Source organism: Fringilla coelebs (assembly GCF_963513975.1).
Source record: "Fringilla coelebs genome assembly, chromosome: 26".
Taxonomy (NCBI): domain Eukaryota; kingdom Metazoa; phylum Chordata; class Aves; order Passeriformes; family Fringillidae; genus Fringilla; species Fringilla coelebs.
The window spans coordinates 2066613-2092419 of NC_140052.1; the positions used below are offsets into that span (position 1 = coordinate 2066613).

Sequence of the window (25807 nt, forward strand, 5' to 3'; positions counted from 1 at the left end):
AGACGGACGGACGGGTGGCGGAGGGGGTGTGCCCCTGGCTCCGCCGTCGCTTCTTTCCGGGTTAATTACGTCTGTCATTAGCAAACCCGGCCCCGGATGTGAGTGCGGGGCGGCTCCGCGGGGCGGGGGGTCGGTGTCCGTCTCTCCGTCCCATCGCCGTCTGTCCGCCTCCCTCCCGCGCACCTGCCGCGGCCGCGGGGGCTCGGCCGGCGGGAGGGGTAGGGGCAGCCCGGTGCGCTCCCAGTGCCAGCCTATTGCGGGTCCTCTGCGTCCCCCGGGCTCGGGGCCTTCCCGGTGAATCCCCCCGGACCCGGCACAAAACCACTCGGTCGGTGCTTGAGGCTGGCACTGAGAGAGATGAGCCGCCCATGTCGCGATTCCTGCAAGAGCATCTCTTGGGGAAGCTGCTTCTGGAGTGAGCTCAGGGTGGATTTGGGAGCAGGAAACACCCGCTGCCTCCCCCGTGCCGCCCCGGGGAAGCCCCACTTTCTTTCCGAAACTCCATCTGGCCCCGATGCACTTTCTCCCGACGCGGGTGAAACCGATCCTGGTGCTGCCGCCGCCGAGGGCGCGCAGGGATCTCGCTCAGACACCCGCAGCCCCTGGGCCACGCCAGCCGCTCCCTCCCACCTCTGCCTGCTCCCGGCATCCCGGAGGTCCCGAGCCCTGCCCCTCTCCCCATCCCTCCCTTTGCAAAGACTAAACTGTTCCACGGAGGATTTGCACACCGAGGCTCCTCCCGCAGCCCTTGTGACCCGCCGGAGCCCGGGGCAGCGCTGGGTTCCGGGCTCGGTCACACGGCAGCGACTCACAGCGCTGCTCTCCCTTCGTTCCGAGAGCCTGGCAGCTCTCCCAGACTTTCCAACGCGTTTTTCTGCTGTGACCTGTGCGGGGATGCAAGCCCCTGGCGCTCACTGAGATGCCCCATCAGCAGAGGAAGGGGCATGATGATGCCCGGGGCAGGGCACATTTCTGCCCCAGGACCTTTGGAGATTCCCGCAGCAGCCAGAGCCCTGTGCAGAACGCCCTTCGGGGAAGGAGCGGGATCCACAGCAGGCCGGGAATGCTTTCCAGATGCTCCCCTCCAGCGGCAGCCACCCTCTAGGCATGTGTTGACCTTCACAAGACTGTGTCCATGTTCTGCGGGACTTCTGATCCCCTCACCCTCCGGCACTCACCGAGGTCTCTGCTCCAACAACATCCTCCAGCTGTGAGTTCCACAGCTGGATCCGCACGTGCTGAATTACTTCTTTTCTTCTATTCAAACTTGCTCTTTTCAGTTTCAGTACCTGTTCCCCTTTTCCTCGTGTGCTGACTGGAGCAGAGTCCAGCAGACAGCTGCTGTTTGCTGCTCGCCCTGCACTACAGTTCTTGCAGTCAAATTCTCATGGTGCCAGCCATCCTTCAGTCCCTTCATCATTCCCCTTTCTGTTCTCCTCATTCCGTTCACTCACTTTTACCATTCTCCCTGAGGAAAGCAAGCCTCACCGACTACTCCTGGGGTCTTCCTAGCAGAGCTTTGAGCTGTGGGACCGCCTGCAGCCCCAGACCACAGAGCAGCCTCACATCTCCCCCTGTCTCTCTCCACAGCCGAGCCCCAGGATGCAGAGAGCAGCCCAAAAGCGCCTCTGTTGGACCAGCGGGGAGGGAATCTGCCTAGCAAAGCCCTCCGGGGTGGCACCAGAAGCCAAACCGGTTCCATTCCGCGCTTTCTCTCGCGGGTTGGGTTTCCCTGGCAAGGAGAGGCTGCGGACGCGGTTCTCAGCGGCAGCGTTTATTGGACTGGCGGCGCTGGGACCCTTCCCACGGAGCATCCCCGCCCGTCCCTAGGCTAGAGCAGCGAGCAGCGGGTCCGGCCGCTCAGAGCCGGCCCAGCAGCAGCGTCCCGGCCAGCGCCGTGGCCAGCAGGCCGGCGGGGGGTGGCGGGGTGCTCCCCCCGCCGTTCCGGGAGCCCCGAGCCGGCCCGTTGCAGTCGTCGCTGAAGCAGCAGCGCACGGTGGCCCCGCCGGAGCCGCCGCGGCGCGCCTGGTCGCAGAAGGACTTGTAGGAGCAGGATTTAATGATGCTGTCTGCAAGGAAAGGCAGAGGGTCAGGCACTCCCGGGAACCCGGGTTTCACGGGCACGGGGAGGAAGAGCCCCTCGGTGCGGCACAGTGCGCACGGGGGCGGAATTAAAGCATCTCTCTCCTCCGCACAGGTAGAAGCCATCTCCTGCTCCGCCTCAGGTCCCTCCCCGTGATTCTCCTCCCCCTCTGGTCCCCTCCAGACCCTCTGGTCCTCCTCCCCGTCCCCCTGGAGCCCCCAGGCCCCCCAGCCAAGGCTCTCACTGGGCGCAGTGATGGTGGAGCAGGCATCGGCGTACTGGGGGCAGCTGTGGGATCCCTGCTGGTTGCAGTCGTTCTCGTTGGATGCCACACATTTGTGGCATTTCAGAGCTCTGCCTGGGTGAAGATGAGGAGAAGGAGTGAGAGTGACAGCAATGCACCATCCCAGAGCCCCCAGAGCCCCGACAGTCACACACTGGTGACCCCAGCCCAGGGACTGGGGGGTCACAGGTGAGGGTTGGCACCAGACAGAGTCGAGCCATGAGCAGGTGCTGCCATGGCATGCAGCAGGATGCAGGATGGGGCCTCACCTGTCCACAAAAATCAATGCAAAACTCCTCCAAGTGACTCAAAATGATGAGAGCTAAACCTGGCAGGTGAGCTCTGCCGAGTCCTTGCCCTGCAAAGATTCCCTGAGAGCCCTGGAATTCCTTTTACAGTAAAAATAGGTAGGCATAATATTTAAAAACCATCCTAGATCCTTGTCTTCTTGTGCCAGATTTCATTTTAATAAGTATTTTGGGGGGAAGAAGGAAGAGCACCTCCCACATTCTACCCTGTACTCAGGAGGGTCACCCCGAGGGACTGCCTGGGGACAAGCAGGGTGACAGGCAGATGCAGGAGGGACAAACCATCTCCAGCTTGTCCTTTAAGGAGCCCCACAGGCAGGTTAGACAGCAGCCAGATCCTCTCTGCTGTGCGCCAGAGCCGACAGCGGTGCAAGAGCTGCGTGACCCCTCAAAGCATGCACACACCCCAGAAAAACCCGGACCTGAAGATCCTGCTCCTGCCTGAAATGATAAATCCTGGATTTTGATGGGGCTGGATAAGGCAGCGCTGGGGCTGGAGGTGGAACTCGGCTCGGCCTCGCTGACAGAGCAGAGCCCTCTCGTGGCTGTGTTCTGTCACTGTGATATTTTTTGAAAAATCTTCTTTGCCCAGGATTTTTCTCCTGAGAAGCCTCAGGAAAGAAATGTAAACAATAATTGTCTGATTGTTTGGAACGTGGTCTGGAGCTTGCTCACCAACAGCTGCATCTTTGGTTCCGTGGGAATTGTTTTAATTTAATGACCAATCCCAGTCCAGCTGTGTCAGACTGAGTCTGTCACAAGTTTTTATCATCATTCTTTTCTAGCCTTCTGATGTATCCTTTCTCTTTCTTTAATATAGTTTTAGTATATTATTTCATATCATTTCATATCATTTCATATTATAGAATTTCATATGATCTATGATATGATATGATTAACATATCATAAAATAATAAATCAGCCTTCTGAGAACATGGAGTCAATTCTCATCTCTCACCTCGTCCTGGGGACCTCACAACACAAGTGTTCACCTTGCCTTGGTCCAAAGACCCTGAAACAGCCCAGAGCTGCCCCAATTTCGTGGCATCGCTCTGAGCAGTGCAGCCACCCCCCGTATTTGTGACTATGCCTTGGAGGAACCAAGTTTTAGCAGGCAAACAGAGCTCCAGCCAGGAGAAGCTGCAGGGTTTAGGCTCAGGAGCTCCAGCAGAGGCTCTGTGCTCCCTGCTGGGCACAGCATGCCCAGGCTCTGTGCCAGTGGCACAGGGAGCTTCTCTCGGTGCCACTCAGAGGACAAAGCCACCCTCCCTCCCCAAAACATCATTTTCCTGCAGGGGTGGGAACAGCCAGGGACAGGGCAGCAGGTACAGTGATTCACCCCACCTTGTGCTGCCCAGAGCCAAGGGACACTTACTTCCTCCAGCCAGGGACGTGACCAGGGCCAGGGCCAGCAGGGTCCTCATGGCAGGCATCCTCAGCAGTGTGCAGGGTGGGGTGTGGAGCTGCTCTTTTGTCTTAAGGTCTTACAGCTAATCTGCTTGGGTGAGTGCATCGGGGGCTGGGCTAATGCCCTCTAAGCTGGGGGGACAGGACACAGCTCCCCAAGGACATGGGCTGGGTGGTGGCACCACACTGGGGCCATGGATGGGCTGGGATCTGCTCCATACCCTGTATGGAAACCACCTCTGGACACAGAACCTTGTGGTGGCTTTCAAAGGTCTTGATCAAGCCCAGCTGCTCCATCAGAGAACAGCCCCTTCCTTGTCACGAGTAGTTGGGGAAAACCCCTCCAGATTTTCCAACCCACCAAAGGAGAAGTGCAAGAGAACAACTGAAAACCTCTACAGGGCTGGGAGAGCCCAGTGGAACCATCCCTGCATCCCCCAGCCTCCAGCAGGATTTAGCCAAGGCCACAGAGGGCTGTCAGGGTCAGTGCAGGGATTAGGGCAAGGATTCTCCTGCCTGGCATCCTGCTGCTGCCTCAGCTCTTCCTGCTGCCTGAGCTCACTGCCATGGCTTAGGAGCACCACAGTGTGCAGGGAGCCACAGGGCCAGAAATGCCACCCCAGCTCTGAATTTCAGGAACAGATGATAACTGTGCTTATTTGAAACCAAATAATAATCATGTAAACCACATTAATAAGGACAAGGCAGAACATGGCCCATGCTGGTAAAGCCAACTCCTCCCAAAACTCTTCACCAACCTCACAAACACCAAGCAAGCTTTCAAGAGTGATAAACACAGTTTTTACTCAGGCAATGAAACATGGAAAAAAATATATTAGTAATCATTATAATAATCTCATTTGTGTGAGTATAACTCTTACAAATATTTACCTGACATATAAAAGGGAAATTATCATACATATAAAACCAATGTTGATGGCAGTTACACACATGGCTGGAAGCAGAGGGGTAGGAGCCAATGCAGAGGAAGTTCCTGCCTGGGGGAGGCCACGCTGGAGGGACAGGGAGGAGATCAGTAGTTGGGGGTTACTGGTTGGCACTCGGTTACAGACAGATCTGCTGGCAAACACACACTGCAAACAGCAACACGGCAGCAGGGGCAGGGCCTGCTGCTGCCAAAAGGGCTTTTAAATCTACTGCAAGGAACAGAGGACAAACACACAGCCAGCTGGGACACCCCACACAGGGACCTGCCCTTCCCTGTGCCAGTCATGGGGATGCCAACCCATCACCTCGAGGTGCAGCCACCCTGCCCGCTGGCAAGCACCCCTTCTGTTTCATGTCACCACAGCCATTCTGCAGGGATTTACCTATATCTGGCACTATAACCATATTATAGTTAATAAATCATTCCTTAGGAATCTTCTTGGCCCAGGCTGGGGTGCACAGGACGGGCACAGGAGGCGGAGGTGGCACCGGGGACAGGAGGGCTGGAGGGCTGTGTCCCATGGGTCACCAGAGTGCAGCCCTGCTCTGCAGACAGCCCACAGTGACTGCTGGGTCAGGTCAGGGCGCTGGGGAAGTGGTGAAATCTAAACTTCTGCAATGATCCTGCAGCTCCAAGGGCCAGAGCCACACCCCAGGGAGAGACTGACCTCACCTTGAGCCAGGACAGGATCCCAGCCCTGAGCAAAGCAGGAGGCTGAGGGCTGCCACTGTCCCCACCTGGGCTCCAGCAGCCCCCACCACAGCCTGGGTGCTGCTGCAGGCAGGGCAGTGCCCCAGGGCCCCAGGCAGAGACCAGCCCTGGAGCAGCCTGTCACCAGCTCTGAGGGGTTATGCAATGCTGCACACTCTGCTTCCTCAAGAGAAAAAGCCAACTGGCCCAGAAATCTCAGGCTCTCAGGGGTTTGCTTTACCTGCACAGACTCCCAAAGGGGAACAGAAATAGTCCCTGTTGATCATAGGATTGAAGGTTTTTCACCAGCCCAGGAGGGGACATGTGGGGAGGGCAAGGGGGTTAAAAAGAAAGGGGAAAATAGGGTTTTTCTTTTCTGTCAACTGTGCAAAGGGTGAATATCCAGCACAAGCAACAGGTGCACTGCTTTGAGTGGTGTCAGCCACTGGTTTCTGTGACCAGTCTGTCACTGGGATAACTGGGGGCATGGAGAACAAGCTGTGTGCTAGGGCAGGCTGCTGACACCTTTACTTAAGTGTAGAATAAACTCTCTCTATATTATATAACTAATAAAATATAATCAAGTGTATGGCTCTGGCTTAAAGAGGTGTTTGCTCTGCATGCTCGACACAGGGAATTAGAAAATAGAAGGAAAAGAGCTCAATTCTGTTACAAAAAGGTAGCAGCAAAAAGGTTTGTGAAAGTGTTCAACAGGCTGGGCAGGAAACAGTCCTAACTGCAAATATTTCCCTTATTTCACACCTATCCATTCAAGGCAGAGAATCCTCCACCACTGCAGCTACTGCAGTACCCACGAGGCACATCAGGGTTCAGCTCCTTCCTCCTGCAGCCTCTGAAAGGGAGCCCTGATCTCACCATGGCACAGGGAGTGACAGACACGGCCCTGGCTGACATGAGGTGGTCACAGGGAGGATGATGGGCAGTCCCAGCTCACCAGAACCAGCATCTCCCCTGCTTCTCAAACACCTCTTGGTGCAGAAACCTCCTGCCTCCCCTGACCCAGCCTCTCCCTGGAGAGGACTGAAGGTTCTGCAGGCTGTGTGACTGCTCAGTGCTCTGGGGGGAACAGGTGGTGCCTTGTGTCCTGCCTGACTGGAAGGAGTGAGCAGAGAGCCCGAGTGCCCATAAATGCTCATAAAGTGCACGAATGCAGAGATGTCAGCTCCCTTCCTCTGAGCTGGCACAGCCAGGGACAGGGAGAGGCTGTGCTGTGCTTCACCCACAAACCAGAGACCAGCCATCCCCGTGCCAGGTGCCCTTCCCCGGTGCAAGAGCCAGCAGGTCACCCCCTGCCATCACCCACGTCCCAGGGCAGCACCCACCAGTGGCTGGACCTGTTCTGCTGAGCACATGAGGACAATCAGTGACAGAGAGTGCAGTGGGGACACAACCAGACCCAGCCCAACCAAGGGGGACAGAGCCCAGGCTGTCACCTCCCACCTGAGAGGTGGCATTGGTGCAGAGGGACGGGGCAGCACGCCCTGGGAGGGACACACAGGCCCAGGCTGAGCACAGGATTCCCAGGCTGCCTGCAGGGATCCCAGCCTGGAGCTGTGGGAAGCAGACAGGGACAGTGAGGGGAGCTGCCCTGCTCAGGAGCCACAGTCTGGCAGCCAAGGGGCAGCTGGACAGGTGAGCTTTCCTGCAGGGACTCCAGGGTAAGGCAAGGTGCTCGACGTCACGAGAAAAGCAGCCAAGTGCAGAGTGCTGGGCGAGGGGGGCTGAGGCTCAGTCTGACTTTCCCAGTTTGGCTATCAGCTCGTCGCAGATCTTGGTCAGCTCCTCAATCTCCTGGTTCTGGAAGAAAAGCAGATCATGGGGACCTCTGTGGTGGCACAGGTGGGGAATAACACCAGGGCCCATCTGGCATCAAGCATGCATGGGAAAGGGCAGCCAGCTTCTGTCTGTGCCCCTGCAGCAGCTCCTCTGTGCATCCAGGCACTGCTGTGCTCACCCCTCCTCATCCCAGTCAGACCTTGGTGCTGCAGAGATCTGCAGCAAGCCAGCCCCAGCCTACACTGCTGCAAACAGGCACACATAAGCCAGCAGTGCCCATTCTGCCCCAAAAAAATCCAAACCACCCTCACAAAATACGAAAAAAAAACCCCAAAAAATCCCAAAAACCAAACAGCTTCTGGACCAAAAATCTTGAGGACGCCTCTGGCATCAACAGGATGCTCAGGGCAGCAGCAGGAACTGCAGGCAGGGCTGCAGAGAGGCAGGGGCAGGTGTGTTACCTTCTGCTGCAGGGTTCTCTCCAGGGACTCCACCTTCATCTGCTCCTTGCGCAGCCCCGCGTGCAGCGCCGCGCTCTCCGCCTTGGCCTTGGTGCGCACCTGGGCGATCTCCTCGTTGGCCCTGGGGCACAGAGGGGGCACAGCTCAGGGGCAGGCAGGGGCACCACTGCTGCGTTGTGATTTCAGGGTTTGCCTCAGAACCTCGGCTCCCTCCCCTGATAATTCCCTGCCAGGTGTGTCAGTCACCTCTCCATTCCCCTCCCAGCACTGTCTGTCAGTCCTGGCATTCCAGAAGTGATTGGCAGGTTCAAAGGATGCCCTCTACCCCCGGGGGCACTGGGCCATCCAGGTGTCCTCTGTCCCTTGAGCCCTCCCCTCCTGTCCCTGGCTGGTGGCTCCCTGCCCCTTCCCTGCCCTCTCCCGGGGTTAAAGGAGCAGCAGCCACGGGCTCAGGAGTTCTGCTGGAGCTGCTGTGGGTTCAGAGGCTGTGGGCCAGAATAAAGCTCTGGATCCAAACCCTCCAGCAGAACCCACTCCTTTCCTTCCCCATCGCCCCAAAGCTTCTCCACAGAGGGAACCCTGAGGAGCGGCCCCTGCACGGGAGGAAGCTCCATCCCAGCCCCAGCAGAGCTCCTGCACGCCTGGACTGGTGCCCACGTGCCCAGGGCAGCACCCAGCCAGCCCAAAGTGTCCCTGGGGTGAAACACCACCCAGCCATGGCCAAAAGTGTCCCTGGGGTGAAACACCACCCAGCCATGGCCAAAAGTGTCCCTGGGGTGAAACACCACCCAGCCATGGCCAAAAGTGTCCCTGGGGTGAAACACCACCCAGCCATGGCCAAAAGTGTCCCTGGGGTGAAACACCACCCAGCCATGGCCAAAAGTGTCCCTGGAGTGAAAGACCACAGTTTGGTTCAGCACCAAGCACAAGCTCAGGCACATCCCATCCCCAATATTGGTAAATTCCAATACACCACGGTGTGGATGCTGTGGCACAGAGAAACAGCCAAGCATTCCTCACAGTGGCTTGAGAGAATTTTTGGGCAGTTGTAAGGATGTGATAACTTGTGAAGTATAAACAATCTGCAGGTGGTGGTTTTCTCCTTGGTCTCTCAGTTCTTCTCACAAGGATGGTGTGTGAGGAAGATGGTTTTGTTAGTTAGGAAGAACTTTGTTAGTCAGGAAGATGTTTTGTTAGCCAATCAAACAGAATCTATTGTGTCACTCCATAAAAACCACGTGGCTCTCTTGAATAAAACCTTCTTTGCTCTTTCTACCATCCTGCCTCTCGCCTGTTCCTGTGTCATTCTCAACACAACAGCAACATCACACTGCCTGGCTCTGCTCCCCTGGGTACCACAGAGGGGGTTTGCCCCTGTGGGACCTGGGTGAAACTGGGTTAATTCAGCTCCTCCAGCTCCTGTATGAAACTCTGCTCTTTCAGGGCCAAGCTAAACCTCCCCACCACCCAGCTCACTCGGGGTTACACGTGCTGCTGAGCTCCTGCTCATCAGCTGAGCCCCAGGGCTGCACCCCCCCCTCGTGGACCACAAACATGAGCTCTCTGAAAGATGGGAACTTGGTTAAGTGGCCATAAATAGACTGTGAACCTCAGGTTCTCCATTAAAAAATAAATAAGCAGAGATCAGAGAGTGCATTCAGGGATTTGCTCTGCCTTACTCAGAGACACTTGAGCCTGAGGCTGTAAAATGCAGCTTTTCACATCATTCAGCTCCTGCCTTCCAGCCTCTGGAAAGCAAATGAAGCTGCTTCCCTACAAGGTCTTGCAGCACCCAGCAATCTCATGCATGACCTTACTTGTCTAATTTTTCTTCTGCGTGGACTTTCAGGGCCTGATACCGCTGCTCCTCCTGCTTGACACGGGTCAGATAATCTTGAGCACATTTCTTCAGAGCTTCTTCGTTCTGGAAAAGAAAGTACATCCATCTGCATTGGGGCTGGGCTCTGACAGGATGATAGATACTGTTCTGAGTGTACCAAAAAAGGTTTTAAAAAAGCCCAACTTCTGCTTTACACTCAGCAGAATAGAAACAGGGAGTGTGACTGCCCAGGAACCCTGTGGCCAGGGACCAGAGCTGCAGGGAGAAAGGGCAAACCAAGGTAAGGACCTTCTTAAATCCTTCCAGGACTCCCTTCAGGTTTTCATATCTCCTGAACAGATCCGACAGGGACCTCTCCACCGAGTTCAGGTCTGCCAGAGCCTGGTCCTTCTCCATTGTGAGCTGCTGCAGGTTCTTCTGAGATGTCATGTTTGTCCTCTGCTCATCCTCTGGGATGGAGAACAAACAGGGACACAGTGACTGAGTGGGGACAGCCGTGACAGCCAGCTCCCTGCCCTGCACACCTGGCCAGGTGACAGCACCTTACCTATCATCTGGGCAATGGTCTTCTCATACTCAGCCACGATTTTCCTGGAAGGAAGAGAAAAAACAAACAGGTGAGAGGCCACTGCTTTTGGGGACAGGCACCTCCAGCTGTGCTGGCAGCAATCTGCCCCACGGGAGGCCCTGCTGGCCCTGCCACCACTGCACCCCCACAGGAACACGGGCACAGGGCCCAGATGTTGGGGCTGCACCCCAGATGTTGGGGCTGCACCACCTGTCAGTGCTGCTTCAGACCAAAACCCTCCTCTGCCACTGGGACTGGCACAACTCACGGGATTTTATTTCTTTTTAATTTATTTCTATTTTATTTCTATTTTATTGCAGCAAAGGAACGAGCAGGAAACAGCACCAGCAGTAAGAGAACACTGATGTTGAGTTTGTGAAGTCCCCAGGATGAAGGAGGAATTGAGAATCTGACTCCATGTTCTCAGAAGGCTGAGATATTCTATTCTATTCTATTCTATTCTATTCTATTCTATTCTATTCTATTCTATTCTATTCATTTTCCTATTCATTTTTCCTATTCTATTCTATTCTATTCTATTCTATTCTATTCTATTCTATTCTATTCTATTCTATTCTATTCTATTCCATTCCATTCCATTCCATTCCATTCCACTCCACTCTATTCTACTAAACTAAAACTATGCTAAAGAAAGAGAAAGGATACAGACAGTTTAACAAGAATGAACAATAAAAACTCGTGAATGACCCCTCAGAGTCTGACACAGCTGTCTGTGATTGGTCATTAATTAAAAACAATTCACATGGAACCAATCAAACATGCACCTGTTGGTAAATAATGTCCAAGCCACATTCCAAAGCAGCAAAGCACAAGAGAAGCAATCAGCTAATTATTGTTTTCATTCCTCTCTGAGGCTTCTCAGCTTCCCAGGAGAAGAAATCCTGGCGAAGGGATTTTTCAGAAGATGTGACAATGACACCCTGACACAGCACCAGCACTAAGAGAAGTCTCTGCCAAGCCTGGTGAGGCTGCCCTGTGCCACCCCTCATGCCCCCTCAGCCTCCTCCTGCCCAGGGACAGCTCCTACCTCATCTCCAGCACTTCCTGCCGGCTCTCCTCGTATTTCTTCTTCCACTCGTTGGCCTCGATCTCCTTGGTGATGATCTGGGTGGCAGCAGACACAGGACCCTGGGGACGTGCTCTGAGGGGCTTCCCCTCTCTGTCCCACACAGGGGATCAGATCCCCCCTCCTGGGCAGAGCAGAGCTGCCCCTGCTGCCCTGGGGTGAGCTCCAGCGAGGGGCAGGGACAGGGGACAGGGCTGTCACCTCTCTGATGAGTGAGGGGCAGCCCAGGGGACAGGGACAGGGCTGTCACCTCTGAGAGGCAGCTTAGGGAACAGGGACATCTCCCAGGAGCAGCCCAGGGGACAGGGACACGAGGGGCAGCCCCAGGGGACAGGGACAGGGCTGTCACCTCTGAGAGGCAGCTTAGGGAACAGGGACATCTCCCAGGAGCAGCCCAGGGGACAGGGACACGAGGGGCAGCCCCAGGGGACAGGGACAGGGCTGTCACCTCTCTGATGAATGAGGGGCAGCCCCAGGGGACAGGGACAGGGCTGTTACCTCTGAGAGGAGCCCCAGGGGACAGGGACACAAGGGGCAGCCCCAGGGGACAGGGACAGGGATGTCACCTCTCTGATGAATGAGGGACAGCCCAGGGGACAGGGACACAAGGGGCAGCCCCAGGGGACAGGGACAGGGCTGTCACCTCTGAGAGGAGCCCCAAGGGACAGGGACACGAGGGGCAGCCCAGGGGACAGGGACAGGGCTGTTACCTCCTCTCTGATGAGGGTGAGCACAGCTGCCTTCTCGGACTCACTGAGGCAGATGCCAGCCAGGGGACTCTCGCTCCTGCTCACGTTGGGGCACTTGTCCATGGAGCACAGCCCGGGATTGTCCTGGGGGAATCACCCAGCTGGGATGTTGGGGGGGCTCTGCACTTCCCTTTCTGCACACACAGAGCCCAGAGCCTGCACCTGACTCCTGGCAGAGATGCTGTGAGCTGCCAGGACCTTCCCTTGCCAGGAGCAGGCCATGACAGCCATGAGCTGCCCCAGGGAGGCAATATCCCAACAGGGAGACCGAGGCACATCCAACTTCCCTTATCCCATGGTGGTTTAAAAACAGCCCCATCCTGAAGGGTCTCTGCTGACTGGGAGCCACAGGAGGGGTGGTCTGCAAGGGTCTGGGTCTGTCTCCAGCCCCTCCCCGTCTCTGGGGACAGCAGCTGACCTGCTCAGATTGCTGCTGGCAGCTGCAGGGACATTTCCTGGGCCTTGCTGCTCACCCAAATGCCCAAGGAAGCTGTGGGGGAAAGCAGACTTCACCCCTCTGCAGAGCAGGGGTCCAAGGGACAGAGCACCCATCCCTGGTGCTCCAGGAGAGCTCTGAAATAGGAGATGCTCACACAGAGATCCTGGCACCCTCCTGGTGCCACTCTGGGTGCCTCTACAAGGCCTGGGCTGGTTGTACCCCCACTGTCCCCTGCCTTCCTTTCCCAAAGCCCTGCTCCTGTGCCCTCCTGTGCACCAGTGCTGCAGCCACAGGGACAAACTGGGGACAAGGCTCAGCCCCAGGTGCTGGCACTGCCTGCCCCTCCCTTCACCACCCAGAGCAGTGACAGCCGTGCAGCATCTCCCTGAGAAGGGGCTGCCATAAATAGAGCAGTGCTGGGAGGAAGGAGGCAGCCTGCTCCTCAGGGTTGGAAATCAGAGCACTGGAGCACTTCTCCCCTCCCCTCTCCTCTCCCTGGTGCTTCAGCTGCTCAACTCGAGCTCCCCGAGCCCTGCACAGCTCTGCTGTGCCCATGGCAGAGGTGGGAGCCACCCCTGGGGCAGGTTTGGGGCCAGGCACCCCAGCACTGAGCAGGTTCAGCCTCCCACAGCATCTCCCAAGAGCAGCTGCACACCTGAGCTCCTGCAGGTACCTCTGGGCTGCCAGCAGCCTGCACACCTGAGCTCCTGCAGGTACCTCTGGGCTGCCAGCAGCCTGCACACCTGAGCTCCTGCAGGTACCTCTGGGCTGACAGCAGCCTGCCTGCAGTACCAGAGCCTGCCCAGGCTCCCCTGGGCACCAAATGAAAGCTCACTTTGCCCTTGTGGGGCTCAGCAGAGCTAAATCTGTCTCACAGGGGTTGCTTGTGCTGATGTTGCTAATCTCACTGTCATCTGCTTGTCACCTCAAGCAGCTTTGGCCAGGGGCTGGCACAGGGTGTCCCTTGGGGCTCCTCGGGCCATGCCAGGGCTGTCCCAGCACGGTGGGGCTGCTGCTGGGCTGCCAGGGGCACTGTGGCTGCAGAGCAGGGCTTCACCTCTGCTGTCAGAGGGTCCTGAGGGTCCCTGAGGGTCCCTGAGGGTCCCTTCTAGAAGGCACCAGCACCAAGGGGCCACCAGAGCCAGCCCTGGACACTCCATGTGAGACACAGCCCGTGCTGGCAGCTCGTCCCCTCCCCACAGTCTCCTCTACCCTCCCTGTCCTTCAGCCACCCCCCAGGGCAGCCCTGGCTCTGCACTGCTCCTGTCCATCCCCAGCACTGCTGCTGTCTGTCCCCAGCACTGCTGCTGTCTGTCCCCAGCACTGCTCCTGTCCGTCCCCAGCACTGCTCCTGTCCCTGTCTGTCCCCAGCACTGCTCCTGTCTGTCCCCAGCACTGCTCCTGTCCCCAGAACTGCTCCTGTCCCTGTCTGTCCCCAGCACTGCTCCTGTCTGTCCCCAGCACTGCTGCTGTCTGTCCCCAGCACTGCTCCTGTCCCTGTCTGTCCCCAGCACTGCTCCTGCCTGTCCCCAGCACTGCTCCTGTCCCCAGCACTGCTCCCTCCTTGTCCCCAGCACTGCTCCTGTCCATCCCCAGCATTGCTCCCTCCTTGTCCCCAGCACTGCTCCTGTCCCCAGCACTGCTCCTGTCCCTCCTCAGCACTGCTCCTGTCTGTCCCCAGCACTGCTCCTGCCTGTCCCCAGCACTGCTCCTGTCCGTCCCCAGCACTGCTCCTGTCCCCAGAACTGCTCCTGCCTGTCCCCAGCACTGCTCCTGCCTGTCCCCAGCACTGCTCCTGCCTGTCCCCAGCACTGCTCCTGTCCATCCCAGCACTGCTCCTGTCCGTCCCCAGCACTGCTCCTGTCCCCAGCACTGCTCCTGTCCATCCCAGCACTGCTCCTGTCCGTCCCAGCACTGCTCCTGTCCATCCCAGCACTGCTCCTCCCTGTCCCCTCCCTCCCTCCCTCCCTGCCTGCCTCCCCCTCCCCGCGCCCACCCAGGAGGGATCCATCTCTGCCAGGCTCCTCCAGGCCTGCTGGGAAATCTCTGCTATTTTTATCAAGTCCCTGCGTGGGCTCGTCAAGAATTTTACCTCCCAAAGAAACTCATTTCAGAAAGGAGAAAGCGAGAGGCACTCACAGGGAAGATGCCAGGCCCTCCCTTTTCCATCTGCTTGCAGGTCTCCTTTTCAAAACCTAAAGACAATGAAACACAGCCTTTAGTGGATTTGGAAACAGCACCGTGGGCACACACAGATTCTCTGAGACACAGGAGGGTCCTCTGAGCCTCCCCATCCCCTGAGCTTCCCCTCCCAAAGGCACCTTTGCCCCCAGCTCCTGCCCTTGCTGGAATCATTTTGGTTGGAAAAGCTCTCAAAGACAGTGGAGTACCCAGCACTGCCGAGGTCACCGTTAAACCCTGTCCCCAGGTGCCACAAGGTGCACCCTGCCAGCCTTCCAGCACTCCTGGAGTGGAAACCAACACTCCCCTCTGCTGGCAGTTCAGCCTGTGCCCCTGTCCCCAGGCTGGGACCACCATGAGGTGGCAGTTCAGCCTGTGCCCCTGTCCCCAGGCTGGGACCACCATGAGGTGGCAGTTCAGCCTGTGCCCAGGTCCCCAGGGCTCAGGGGGAGGAGAAGGCTCAGGATGTCCTGCAGTTCAGCAGGGTGCTGGGACAGAGCACCAGCACCCCTCATCCCTGGTGCTCCAGGTGTCCAGGAGAGCTCTGAAATAGGAGATGCTCACACAGAGATCCTGGCACCCTCCTGGTGCCACTCTGGGTGCCTCTACAAGGCCTGGGGTGGTTGTACCCCCAGTGTCCCCTGCCTTCCTTTCCCAAAGCCCTGCTCCTGTGCCTCCTGTGCCTCCTGCAGCCACAGGGACAAACTGGGGACAAGGCTCAGCCCCAGGTGCTGGCACCAGCACCAGCCCATGCCAGCCAGCCCCAACACCCTCCAAAGGACCTGCCACATGGCCCCTGCTGCTCCTAACAGCAGAGAGGAGATAAAAAACATCCCCCTCATCTGCAAGGTGTGGGACACCCCGAGCTGGGGACACCCTGCTCACAGGAGGGACACCCCGACCTGCAGGCAGGTGCTGCCTCACCTGAGGGGTAATTGATGGGCCACACTCACTCACTCACACAACTGCAGCCACGATTCTTGTGCTACCCAGGCAGAGAACAGCGTGTTTAGACAGCTCAGCTTGGAGAGGAAGGAGGCAATGTAACACTGCACACTTCCCATGCTTCCCTCCATTTATCCCAGTGCCAGCAGCTGCACCCACAGCTCGCCCCCCATCCCTGCAGACAGCACCAAGCCCCTGCACCTGCCTGGCCCTCTGAGAGCAGCAGCAATAAATAAACACTCCAGCCTCTCCCCTGTCAGATTTTCCTCCCCTGAGGACAAAGGACCATTCTCCATGGAGCTGGCAGCCCAGCACAGCCATCAGGAGAAATGATTAATGGGCTCCTGCAAAGGGGAGGCTGCAACCCCCCCGTGGGGATTTCTCCTGCTTGCACCTAGGACTTGGCTATTGATTAAATGTCATGTTGCCTGGCTTTTAATTATTTTGTAATGGCTTGGTCAGAGAGGCTAATTACGTGGGAAACTGACGGCAGAATTCCACCAGGAGCAATAATTGGGTCTGTGTGGGCATTATTGAGATCTCCATCAAGCACTGCCCTGGGCCAGGACACCAGGTCCTGGCAGCTCTGCTGCAGGCACAGGCTCTAAGCAGGGACCCTGCACCAGGAGCCAGGGCAGGATGCTCTGAATGGAGAGGACAATTGCTCTGCTCAGCTGAGAGCACTGCTGGCAGGGGGGCACTGCCAGGGAGCACCACGGGGAGGGAACCTCGTGCCTGAGCCACATCCCACTGCAGCATCGTGGGGAGAGTGCTCTGTACCCAAAGTCTAAATAAACACATCGTTTTCTACCCTGGAAACAGTGCAGGGAAGCAATGGGAGGTTCCATGGGAACCTGCAGCAGCCTTGAGCCCTGTCAGTGTAAATAAACTCTGATGAGGCTGCAGCACCAATTCCTTGCCAGAGGCTCCCTGGGGGCAGTCACAGCACACTCCCAGAGATGAAGGCAAGCAGGGTGTTCCTCACCTGCCTCTGGTCTGTGCTTCCCTGAGGACACAGGCACGTTGGAGCACTCAAAGTACTCCAGGTCATCTTCTGCCTCGGCCTTCTTGTCCAGCCCCGCTGGTTTCTGCGTGGAGGTGGTGGAGGCCAACTTCTCCTCATCAGTGGCACGCCCATCCCTGTTTGTGATGTCTGGGATTTCTGAGATCAACACTCCTTCATCCTGCAGGACCAAAACACGCAGTTAAACAAGATCTGCAGGGATCAGCCCACCAGGTGAGCTGCTGGATACTGCACGGAAAGCATGGAAGGCTTCAAATCCACGGGTGAGCTGCTCCTCCCTCCCTTCCCATCAGGAACTGCCCACAGGGAAGATGCCAGCCTCAAGCTCAGCCAGCCCAGCTCTGCCCAGCCCCCTGTGCCCAGCACCCTGGGGTGACTCCCCACCTACCTGAGCGCTGATGTCCAGGACCAGGGGCTGCGCCTCGTGCTGCTTCACCTTGCAGCCGCTCCTGCAGGAGAGAGGAGCAGCAGCTGAGGGGGGTTCAGGGGCAGGGAGGGGGATGTGGGGTGCGTGCCAGACAGCCCAAGCAGGGGGAGGCAGTCCCAGCACCAGCGTTGCACCCACCACGTGCCAGCAGCCCCACTCACCAGTGAACACCGAGGCAGAGCAACTTCTGGGAGGAACAGAAGGAACAGGCAAACAAAAGACACGACTACACAGGAGTTGGGTTTGTCTGTGAGGTGTTTATTCCTGAGGAAGGTAAGGAGCAGAGCAAGGGCCCCAAGAGGCTGATGGCAAGAGAGGCACTGCCAAGGAGCTGGCACAGAAGGATCTCCCTGGCCCTGCGTGTCCGGCGCCACGGCACCCCAGGCTTGGTGCAAGTCGACTTTCTGCAGGAAGAATCGTGTCCAGGCTGTCTCATGCCCTGTCCCTGCAGCTGGAAGTTTGTCTGGGACTTCTCCACAGCATCCACATCTCCCAGGTGAGTCAGGCCAGCACGGCCAGGGCAAGGTGCTGTGCCTCAAACAAACGCTTCACCCGGCGCAAACGCTGCCCCGAGGAGAGGAGCCCCTCAGGTGGGAAGTTTAGCCCAAGGAGGTCTTGCAGGTGGTCTCCTCACCCTTCAGGGAGGAGGCTGGAACTTCAGGGAGGAGGATGTCCCTGGAACTTCATCCCATCTTCCTGAAGACACCCATCCAGAGGCCATCTGTGCAGGGCTGCAGGCACGGCCGCATCCCCACGCACCAGCGCAGGCACAGCCCCGGTGGGAACGTGGGTGGGACAGCACGAGCTCTTCTCCTGCATCTCAACCCCTCACACTCCACACTCAGGGACCTCCCAGCCTCGTGGCCATGTCTGACCCCCCAGGAGACGCTTGCTGAGCTGGAACAGCTCGTGTGACAGCCACTGCAAGGACCTGCAGGGGAGGGATCCCAGCCTCCAGCCACAGGCAAAGGCTCGAGCAGGACTGCAGGGAGCTGCTCCCAGGTTCTGGAGCTGCCCCAGCCTCTGGCAGGGTCCAGCCCCCCCAGCCCAGCCCACACAAGCGCAGCAGAGCACGAGGAGCGACGTGGGGCGGCACACGGAGCTGTCTCTGCACGCTGCCATGCACACCTGGCTCACACCGAAGAATTGCTCTGCACTGGTTTTCTCCCTCATGCCCTGCCACGAGCGAGACAAACTTGTCGTGCCCTCACCCTCCTCTTTTCTGCACCTTCTCCTGGGCCAGGGTTATCCCATCACCTGGCAGCTGCTTTGAGCTCCCCCCCCAGCACCAATAAAACAGCTCTGGATTGCACAAAAACCTGCTGCCCCTCCATGAGCTGAAGGTTTTGAGCACTTGGCCACCATCAGGAGACGCTGCAAGGCGGCATGCTGCAAGGACAAGCACAGGCATGTGCCTCCAGTGCAGCTCAGTTCAGTTCAGCTCAGCTCAGCTCAGTTCAGCTCAGCTCAGTTCAGCTCAGCTCAGCTCAGCTCAGCTCAGTTCAGCTCAGCTCAGCTCCTCTCCCTCACTGCCAGGCACTCACCAGGCCAGGCCACCCTGGGGATCCCGCCACACCAACCAGACAGCAGAGAGCACAAGTCAAAGGGCAGAAGGAGCCAGCATGCCATGGAGACAGTGGGGCAGCACACACCCAGAGAGAGGACAAGAACAGCAAAGGAAAAGAAAAGGAATACAGGAGAGAGTACTTACAACAGAAAACAGAGAAATTTCACTTGCTCAGTAGTCCTGATGCACCAAAGCACGGACAGGGAGAGAGACAGACAGATGGAGAGAAGAAGAGTGTGTGAAAAGACCTGAGGAAGAGTGTGTGAAAAGACCTGGATGTTAACTCTGCTCTGAGAAGCACAGTGAGCTGCCTAGCTCAGTCTCTGGGCACACACACACGCGGGACACTCTGATCCTGCCTCGCAGGGTGAGATCCACACACCAACCTCACTGCCAGGGCAATTCCCTGCTGCCTGGGCTGCTCCAAGGGGACAGAGAGAGAGCAGAGAATTCCCTGCTGCTTCCCCTCCCCACAGGCTCTGCTCACCCACAGCCACACATGGGAACATCAGCTCTTAAAAATTTTTTATCTACTCTCTGTAAAGGATTTCCTGGACAAAGCCATCCAACACAGCCTGATTTTTCCCTGTGAGGTTTTCTCTTTCACTGTTAAAACCCACTACCTAATTTTCTCACTGGAGAATCCGACAGAAGAGTGAGAGACTGCCTGTCCAACCTGTTCTCTGACATAAAACAGAAACTTGGTGGCAGCTCACAAAATGTCTCAGCTACATTTGACCAACCACAGCTCCTGCACATCCCTGCACAAGTCCAGCAAGCACATCAGCTCCAGCCTCCCCTGCAGGTTTCCTCTGACACCACATCTACACCCTGAGCCACCAGCTGGACCCCCAAGGGGTTTGCAAAGAGGTGATCCTGCCAGCAGGTCCCAATCCAGCCTTCCCTTGGGACTCAGGGCACTGGCACTGCTCCAGAACATCTGTCCCTCTGCTCCCACAGTGGCACTGACAGGCACAGGAGGATAAAAGCAGCCACCAGCAGAGCCTGAGGTGCACAGCTGGACCTGGGGCTGACTCAGGAGGCACCAGGGCAGGAGCACTGCCACCACCATCATCACCATCATCACCATCACCACCACCAGTGCAGCTCTGCCTGCCCAGGGGGAGCACGGGGGGGCTGCAGCCCCAGCTCTGACACACTGGCACTCACGTTATCAGGCGTGACTTGGCCTTCTTGGGGGAGTCTCTGCCTTTCAGGGCATCGTCCTGCATCTCCAGAGTCTGAGATTCCAGGATTTCATTGAGGCTGTTGTCTGCAGTGGAGCAAGAGTCAGCATCGCTGCTGGCAAGCGTCTTGGTGGGCTTGAATGGATCCAGGGAGTCAAAGTTATTGGGGTCAAACTGGTAAGAGCCCTTGGGGAGAACTGGTGAATTTTGCAGTGCTGAGCTGCCACTGAGAGAGCCGAGGCTGGGGCTGTCCCAGCCCGTGGGACCCAGCTGGGAGGAGCCCCGGGGTGGCTCTGTGGTTCCCCTCTCTGCATCCTCAGCTGCTCTCTTGGGGGACTCTCTGTGTCTCTTCGGGGTCAGCTTGCTGGCTGGGATCCTGCTGCCCCTCCTGGGTGAAGCTGGCTTGGCCTCCACACTCTCCCTGGCCTCTGCAGAATCAGCCCCAGGTTTCAGGAGCTGCCCTGGGGCCTCCAGAGCTGGGTCCCCCCCCAGCTCACTGGGGTGGGGGAGGCGTTGAGGGGCTGCTGGGGCAGAGCTCTGCAGCTGGCAGGGCCCTGCCACAGAGGGGCTCACACTCCTGTCACGCTGCTCGGGGTCAAGCTGGGCATCTTCTGTGGCTTCATCTGTTTTCCTCCCCAGTGAAGGTGTTCTTCCTTTGCTGAGCTGCTCCTGGCCCAGGGCATCAGCCCTGAGCTCCAGCAGCCCTGTGCCAGTGTCCCCTCCTGGCATGGCCCGCTGGCAGGTGGCTGTGCCCACATGGGGCACTGCTTCCACAGCAGAGTGCCCAGGGTCAGCCTGGCAGCCCAGCCCGGCCAAGGGCTGCATCAGGGGTGACTTGTCAGAGTCAGTTTCCCCTTTAGCATCCAAACTGGCTTTAGGGGCTCCAATCTCTGGTTGAGCCTCATCTTTGGGGTGCTTCCCAGGCGAGCTGTCCCAGTGGGCTTCCCCTACCAGCAGGTCAGCATGGCCACCTGGCTCTGGAAAGATAAAAGGAGATGGTTAAACCCTGACCTGCAGTGCACTCCCCTCCAGAGGGCTTTCTGTTCCCTCCTCACAGCTGCTCCAGGGTCAGATTTTATGGGGGAACCACTGACTCACAGCTCAGCTTCCCTCCTGCCACACGACAGGGAGCCACTGCTGGCTTGGGCAGAGTTAAAAATCAGTGAGAAGAGTTCAGGGATGCACAGCACGAGGCAACACCAACAAAATGCAAACCAGCAGCCCCCGGGGAGAAGGGGAATGGGAAGGTGTGCTCAGTGAAGGGGCAGAATCTGGCTGCAGGAGGGATGTGGGGCTGCAGGGCTGGACACTCCTGCCTGCAGCAGGCAGGGGAAGCTGCCCCACACCAGCTCCTCTCCACCTGCAGAAACCCTGCTGTAGTCACACCAGGCTCTCCACACTGCTGCCAGCCTCTCCTGATGACAAATCCTGATCCATGACTTAATCACCATTACTCCAATCCTTTCCCCTCAATCCTTTTACTGTTTAATCTTTTCTTTGACATCAAGGGATGGAAAAGATCCTTTATCTACTGGGGCACCCAGAGCCAGGCTCCTAGTGCAGATGTGCCAAGGCACAAGAGGAAAACATCTGGTGGGAAAATATCCCATCCCTGAGCACCCAGGAGAGCTTTTTCCTATCACCAGGCATTTGCAACCAGCTCATGTGTGCTGGTAACAGAGCGAGTCGCAGGCTGGCAGAGGAACAGGGAATCAGGCAAATATCTGGTCCCAGGACTGAACCAGGACGTGGAGCCAACAATCCTGACTCAGTTGATGGCTCGTGGTTAGCATAATTGATCCCCAGGATGCTAAAAGCCATGAAAATGAATCATGAGGGTCTGTGTCCTCCCTGAGACTGCAAAAATGCTTCCCCTGACTGCAAAAAAAAAGCTCCCTCCAAGTAGACATTGCCTCGATGCCCCAGAAAATGCATCAGTAAACACAAATCCAGTGGATGAGTACTTGGAGTGCAGCCAGGAAACAGTCTGAGGCAGAGCCTGGCAGGCCTTCCCATCATTAGGAACCAGGAAAACCTCCTTAACAGACCCCAAAGAAAACTTTATTACACTTGCTGCGCTGCTCAGCTGTTTGAAGCCTTCCTGAGACAGCCCTGAATAGAAGAACAGACTTCAAAGTCAGGGCAAAAGGACTATTTAAGCGCATTTTGTGTTCCCAGCAGAAGGTTTGGCAGCCGCTGTTCTCACAGACATGAGCCCATCCTGGTTTCTAACCCAAGCAATGAGTAATTACTCCTTGAATAACAAGCAGCCAGCACACAAACTGCCTCTCCGTGCTGTGGTGTCTCCAGGGTGGGGAGGAAAGGAGCGTGTGGCCACAGCTCAGAATGGTTTTCCCACAAAAAGCAGAAGCAGCAGCCAGCTAGGTTCTGCAGTTTTGTGATTCCCTCCTTTTCTGCACCCAGGAGTGCTCAGCCCCTCCCGTGGCCAGTCTGAGAGCTGAGGAACTGGGCTGCACTGGGAGGCAGGAGGCACAGGCTCAGGTGCTGCTTTTGGAAATCCTTTGCAGCAGAAATGTCCCTCCTGTGAGCTCAGGGGGGGTTTCCCCTAGTTCCTCCCACTCTACCTTTCTTCTTCCTGCAGGAACAATTCCACAGGATGCAGAAAGCAGAAGCCCCTTCCTTGGGGGCTCTCTGCCCGAACCCCCACACTGCCCAGCCCTGGCAACACCTCAGTGCAGCCCTGGCTGTCCCCAGGGAGCCCTCCCCAAGCCCAGCATGCTGCCTGCAGCTCTCCCTGCTCCTCCTGAGTGCTCCCCCAGCCCCAGCCCCAGCCCCAGGCAGTCACGTTGTGAGCAGCCCTGCTGGCTCCGCACGTCCTCCCTCGGCTCGTGGCTCCTGCCAGGGAAACCAGCTTGTCCCCCCCACTCCTGCAGCTGTCCCCCAGCCCTCTCACTGCTCAAATCCTCCTTCTGAGCCAAATCTGTGCTGAGCAGCCCAGGAGAAGGCGTGCTGGCAGCCATGGACCACACACAGCTCTGCCCCTTCCAGAGCATCCCAGCAGATGCCTCACTGCAGCATCCCGGAGAGGTGACCCTGAGGTGGCCCATCCTGTGGTATTCACATTGTTTGGAAAAATCCCTTTGCTCAGGATTTTTCTCCTGGGAAGCTGAGAAGCCTCAGAAAAAAAAAAAAAAGAAAAGAAAACAATAATTATCTGATTTGCTTCTCCTGTGTTTTACTCCTTTAGAATGTGTTTAGAGATTTGTTTACAAGCAAGTGGTTGTATCATTAAATTTCTAGTGTGAGTATTTTGACTCAATGGCCAATCTGTGCCAAGCTGTGATGAGAGTCACGAGTTTTCATTACTGTCTTTTTAACCTTCTGTCTGTATTCTTTAGTATAATATTCTTTAATAATAGTTTAGTACAATAATTCTTTAATATAGGATCGTAAAATAATAAATTAGCCTTCTAAAAACATGGAGTCAGATTGATGATTCCTTCCTTTGTCTAAGGGAAACCCAAACACAATCCTGTCCCACCTCTGGCACCCTGCAGCAGGGAACAGTCCCAGCAGGGACAGTATCAGAGCATGGCACACACGGTGACCCCAGGCTCTGTCCCAAACACAGCACAGGGCACGCTGGATCTCACCCACACCCGCTGACCTGGCTGTGCTCAGGCTGCAAACCTGCTCTGCACCCAGGTGAGCACCTGCAGGGGATGCTACAAAGTGAAAACTGAGATTTTTTACTTTCTAAAGAAAACCAGGCAGGACAGTCTGGCACCACAGTAACAGACACATTGTGCCTCTGCACTGTAATTGCTTTGCTTGTCTTCCTCGGGCTGAAATTAAACACAAACACCGACTTAAACAGCTTTCCAACATGCCATCCCCTCAAACCAACCAGGAGCACTTGGCAGGGCTGCCAGGCAAAGGCTCAGAGCCCTTTCCATCCCACAGGCAGCAATCCCTGCCAGAACAGCCCCTCCTCTCTCGGGGCCCTGCACTCAGCTGTGAGTCACACACTTCCCCGTCTCAGCACAGGATATCTGCCCCACACACCCAGCTCAGCCCTACATCACCCAGCTCTGCTTTCTGTTGGTGTTTAACAGCCGTTGATCTATTTTTAAACCCATTCTGTTAAGAATTAGCATCAGAGGGAGGATGCTGCTAACGCACCGGAAAACACGTGCCCTGCATCAGGGCAACAGCAGCTCCCAGCACTGATGGCTCTACATTTGCTGCTCCTGCTCATTTCCTTGTGCAAAATATCTGCTGGCAGATGACTGGAGATAACTCGAGCAAGAATGGGATAGAATTAATCCCACCACCACAAGAAACTGAGTGATTCTGGCTGGGCACAAACCCTCACTGCAGCCCCTCCAGGGCAGAACTTTTGTCCCCAAGGAGAGGGTTTAACACACCAGGTCACCTCCTGGCTGTGCACGGAGCAGCCAGCCCTGGAGTCACAGCTTGTGTCATCCCTCACTCTATTTATTCCCAAGGCAGGGTGAGACTGCAGCTCCACAGCAGGCAGTGCCTGCTCCTCGCTGTGCCTCAAGGCCAGGGGTGCAGCGCCTGCCCCCAGGTGCAGCCCTGGCACTGCCCCCTCACAGCCCAGCAGCCATTTCAGGGATTGCCTCCCTCCCAAGATGAGTCTGGCTTTGCAGAACGCAAAGATGAGGCCTTAACACTGCTGGTGTGACAGCCCAGGGTGCCTCTGCACGCTGCAAACCCACCCACAGCCAGACAATCCCTTCTCTCCACCATTCCAGACCAACTGAACAGACCCAGCCAGAGACAGGGGCAGGGAAGGGCTGGAGCCGAGTGTGGTGGCACCACAGTTTGGCTCTGCTGGCCCCAACATGCCACTCTCTGCCAGCCAGCACAGAAAAACAGCTTTTGCTGGAGATCATGCCCCCGTCTCCAGAACACTGGGAGCTTTGTGTGCAGGAGCAGATACTCCCTCACTGCTGAGCAGGAGCTGCTCATCCCAGGACAAGGGGCACAGGCACACAGGGGAACAGCGACAGCCTGGAGTCTGAAGCAATGTGCTTCCCTGAGCTGTGCCAGAAATGATCCTCCTACCTGCTAGGAAAGCCTTTCTCTCTCCCCCCCTTCCCAGGCATTATCCCCAAAGTAAAGATGCCCAAACCCTTCTTAAAAGGATTATTCCAAGAGCTGTGATTATTGGAAGCACGAACAGAGCACTCCCTCCATCCCAGCAGACAAACAGGAGTTCTCCACAGGGATGGATGAGCACCCAGGTCCATCCCCCAAAGGAGATGGAGAGCCACAGCATCCTGTGCCTGCACAGAAGGACCCAAGCCCATGTGCTCTGAAAGCTGCCCCACAAAAAGTTCCCAGCTGCTGCTGTGAGCATTGAAGGAAAGCACAACGCTGCACATCACACACAGGGTCTGCAGCAGTGAGAGGGCAGGGAATGCTCAGGATGGCCTGTCCAGGACTGCCTGAGCCACCACAAACTGCCCTGTGCCTCGGAGAGGCTCCTGCAGAGCACCCTGGCACTGCCCAGCTACCCTGCCCTGCCCTGATAACCCCCCATGGGCTGCTGCAGCAGTGCCAGAGCTTCAAAGCTTCCTCCCAGCAGCAAAAAAAAAACAGAGATAAACACCAAAATCAGCCACGGACACCAGCACAAACCCCTGAAGAGGAGGGAATGGAGACAGTGGGGAGCTGCTCCTCAGAAGGCCGTGGGCTAATGGGGAGGAGCAGCAGTGTGGGACATAGGGATAAACCTGCAAAACAGCTCAGCACCCACCAGCAAAGGAAACCCCACACAATTAGAGCAGCTCCCCTGCAATTTCTCAAAAAATGGGGTTTAGCAGCA

The 25807-nt window shown here is 56.9% G+C and overlaps 1 protein-coding gene across 4 annotated transcripts in view; it reads right to left on the reverse strand.

The window, feature by feature from the left end:
• Positions 1-4868: 4868 nt before the first annotated feature.
• The window catches only part of TACC1 (transforming acidic coiled-coil containing protein 1), a 32819-nt gene continuing 11880 nt past the window's right edge, over positions 4869-25807 (reverse strand). For 3 of the 4 annotated variants that reach the window (XM_084221965.1, XM_084221964.1, XM_084221962.1), the window contains 12 exons: positions 19976-20969; positions 18950-18985; positions 17200-17260; positions 16773-16971; positions 14801-14856; positions 12184-12306; positions 11435-11511; positions 10366-10409; positions 10107-10267; positions 9796-9902; positions 7979-8099; positions 4869-7538 (listed from right to left, as the gene is read on the reverse strand). In XM_084221965.1, coding sequence (XP_084078091.1) covers positions 7470-7538; positions 7979-8099; positions 9796-9902; positions 10107-10267; positions 10366-10409; positions 11435-11511; positions 12184-12306; positions 14801-14856; positions 16773-16971; positions 17200-17260; positions 18950-18985; positions 19976-20817 — 1896 coding nt within the window. In that variant the 5' untranslated portion in view covers positions 20818-20969 and the 3' untranslated portion in view covers positions 4869-7469. The remainder of the gene's footprint in view (positions 7539-7978; positions 8100-9795; positions 9903-10106; positions 10268-10365; positions 10410-11434; positions 11512-12183; positions 12307-14800; positions 14857-16772; positions 16972-17199; positions 17261-18949; positions 18986-19975; positions 20970-25807) is intronic. The other variant, XM_084221963.1, reaches the window with a different exon arrangement.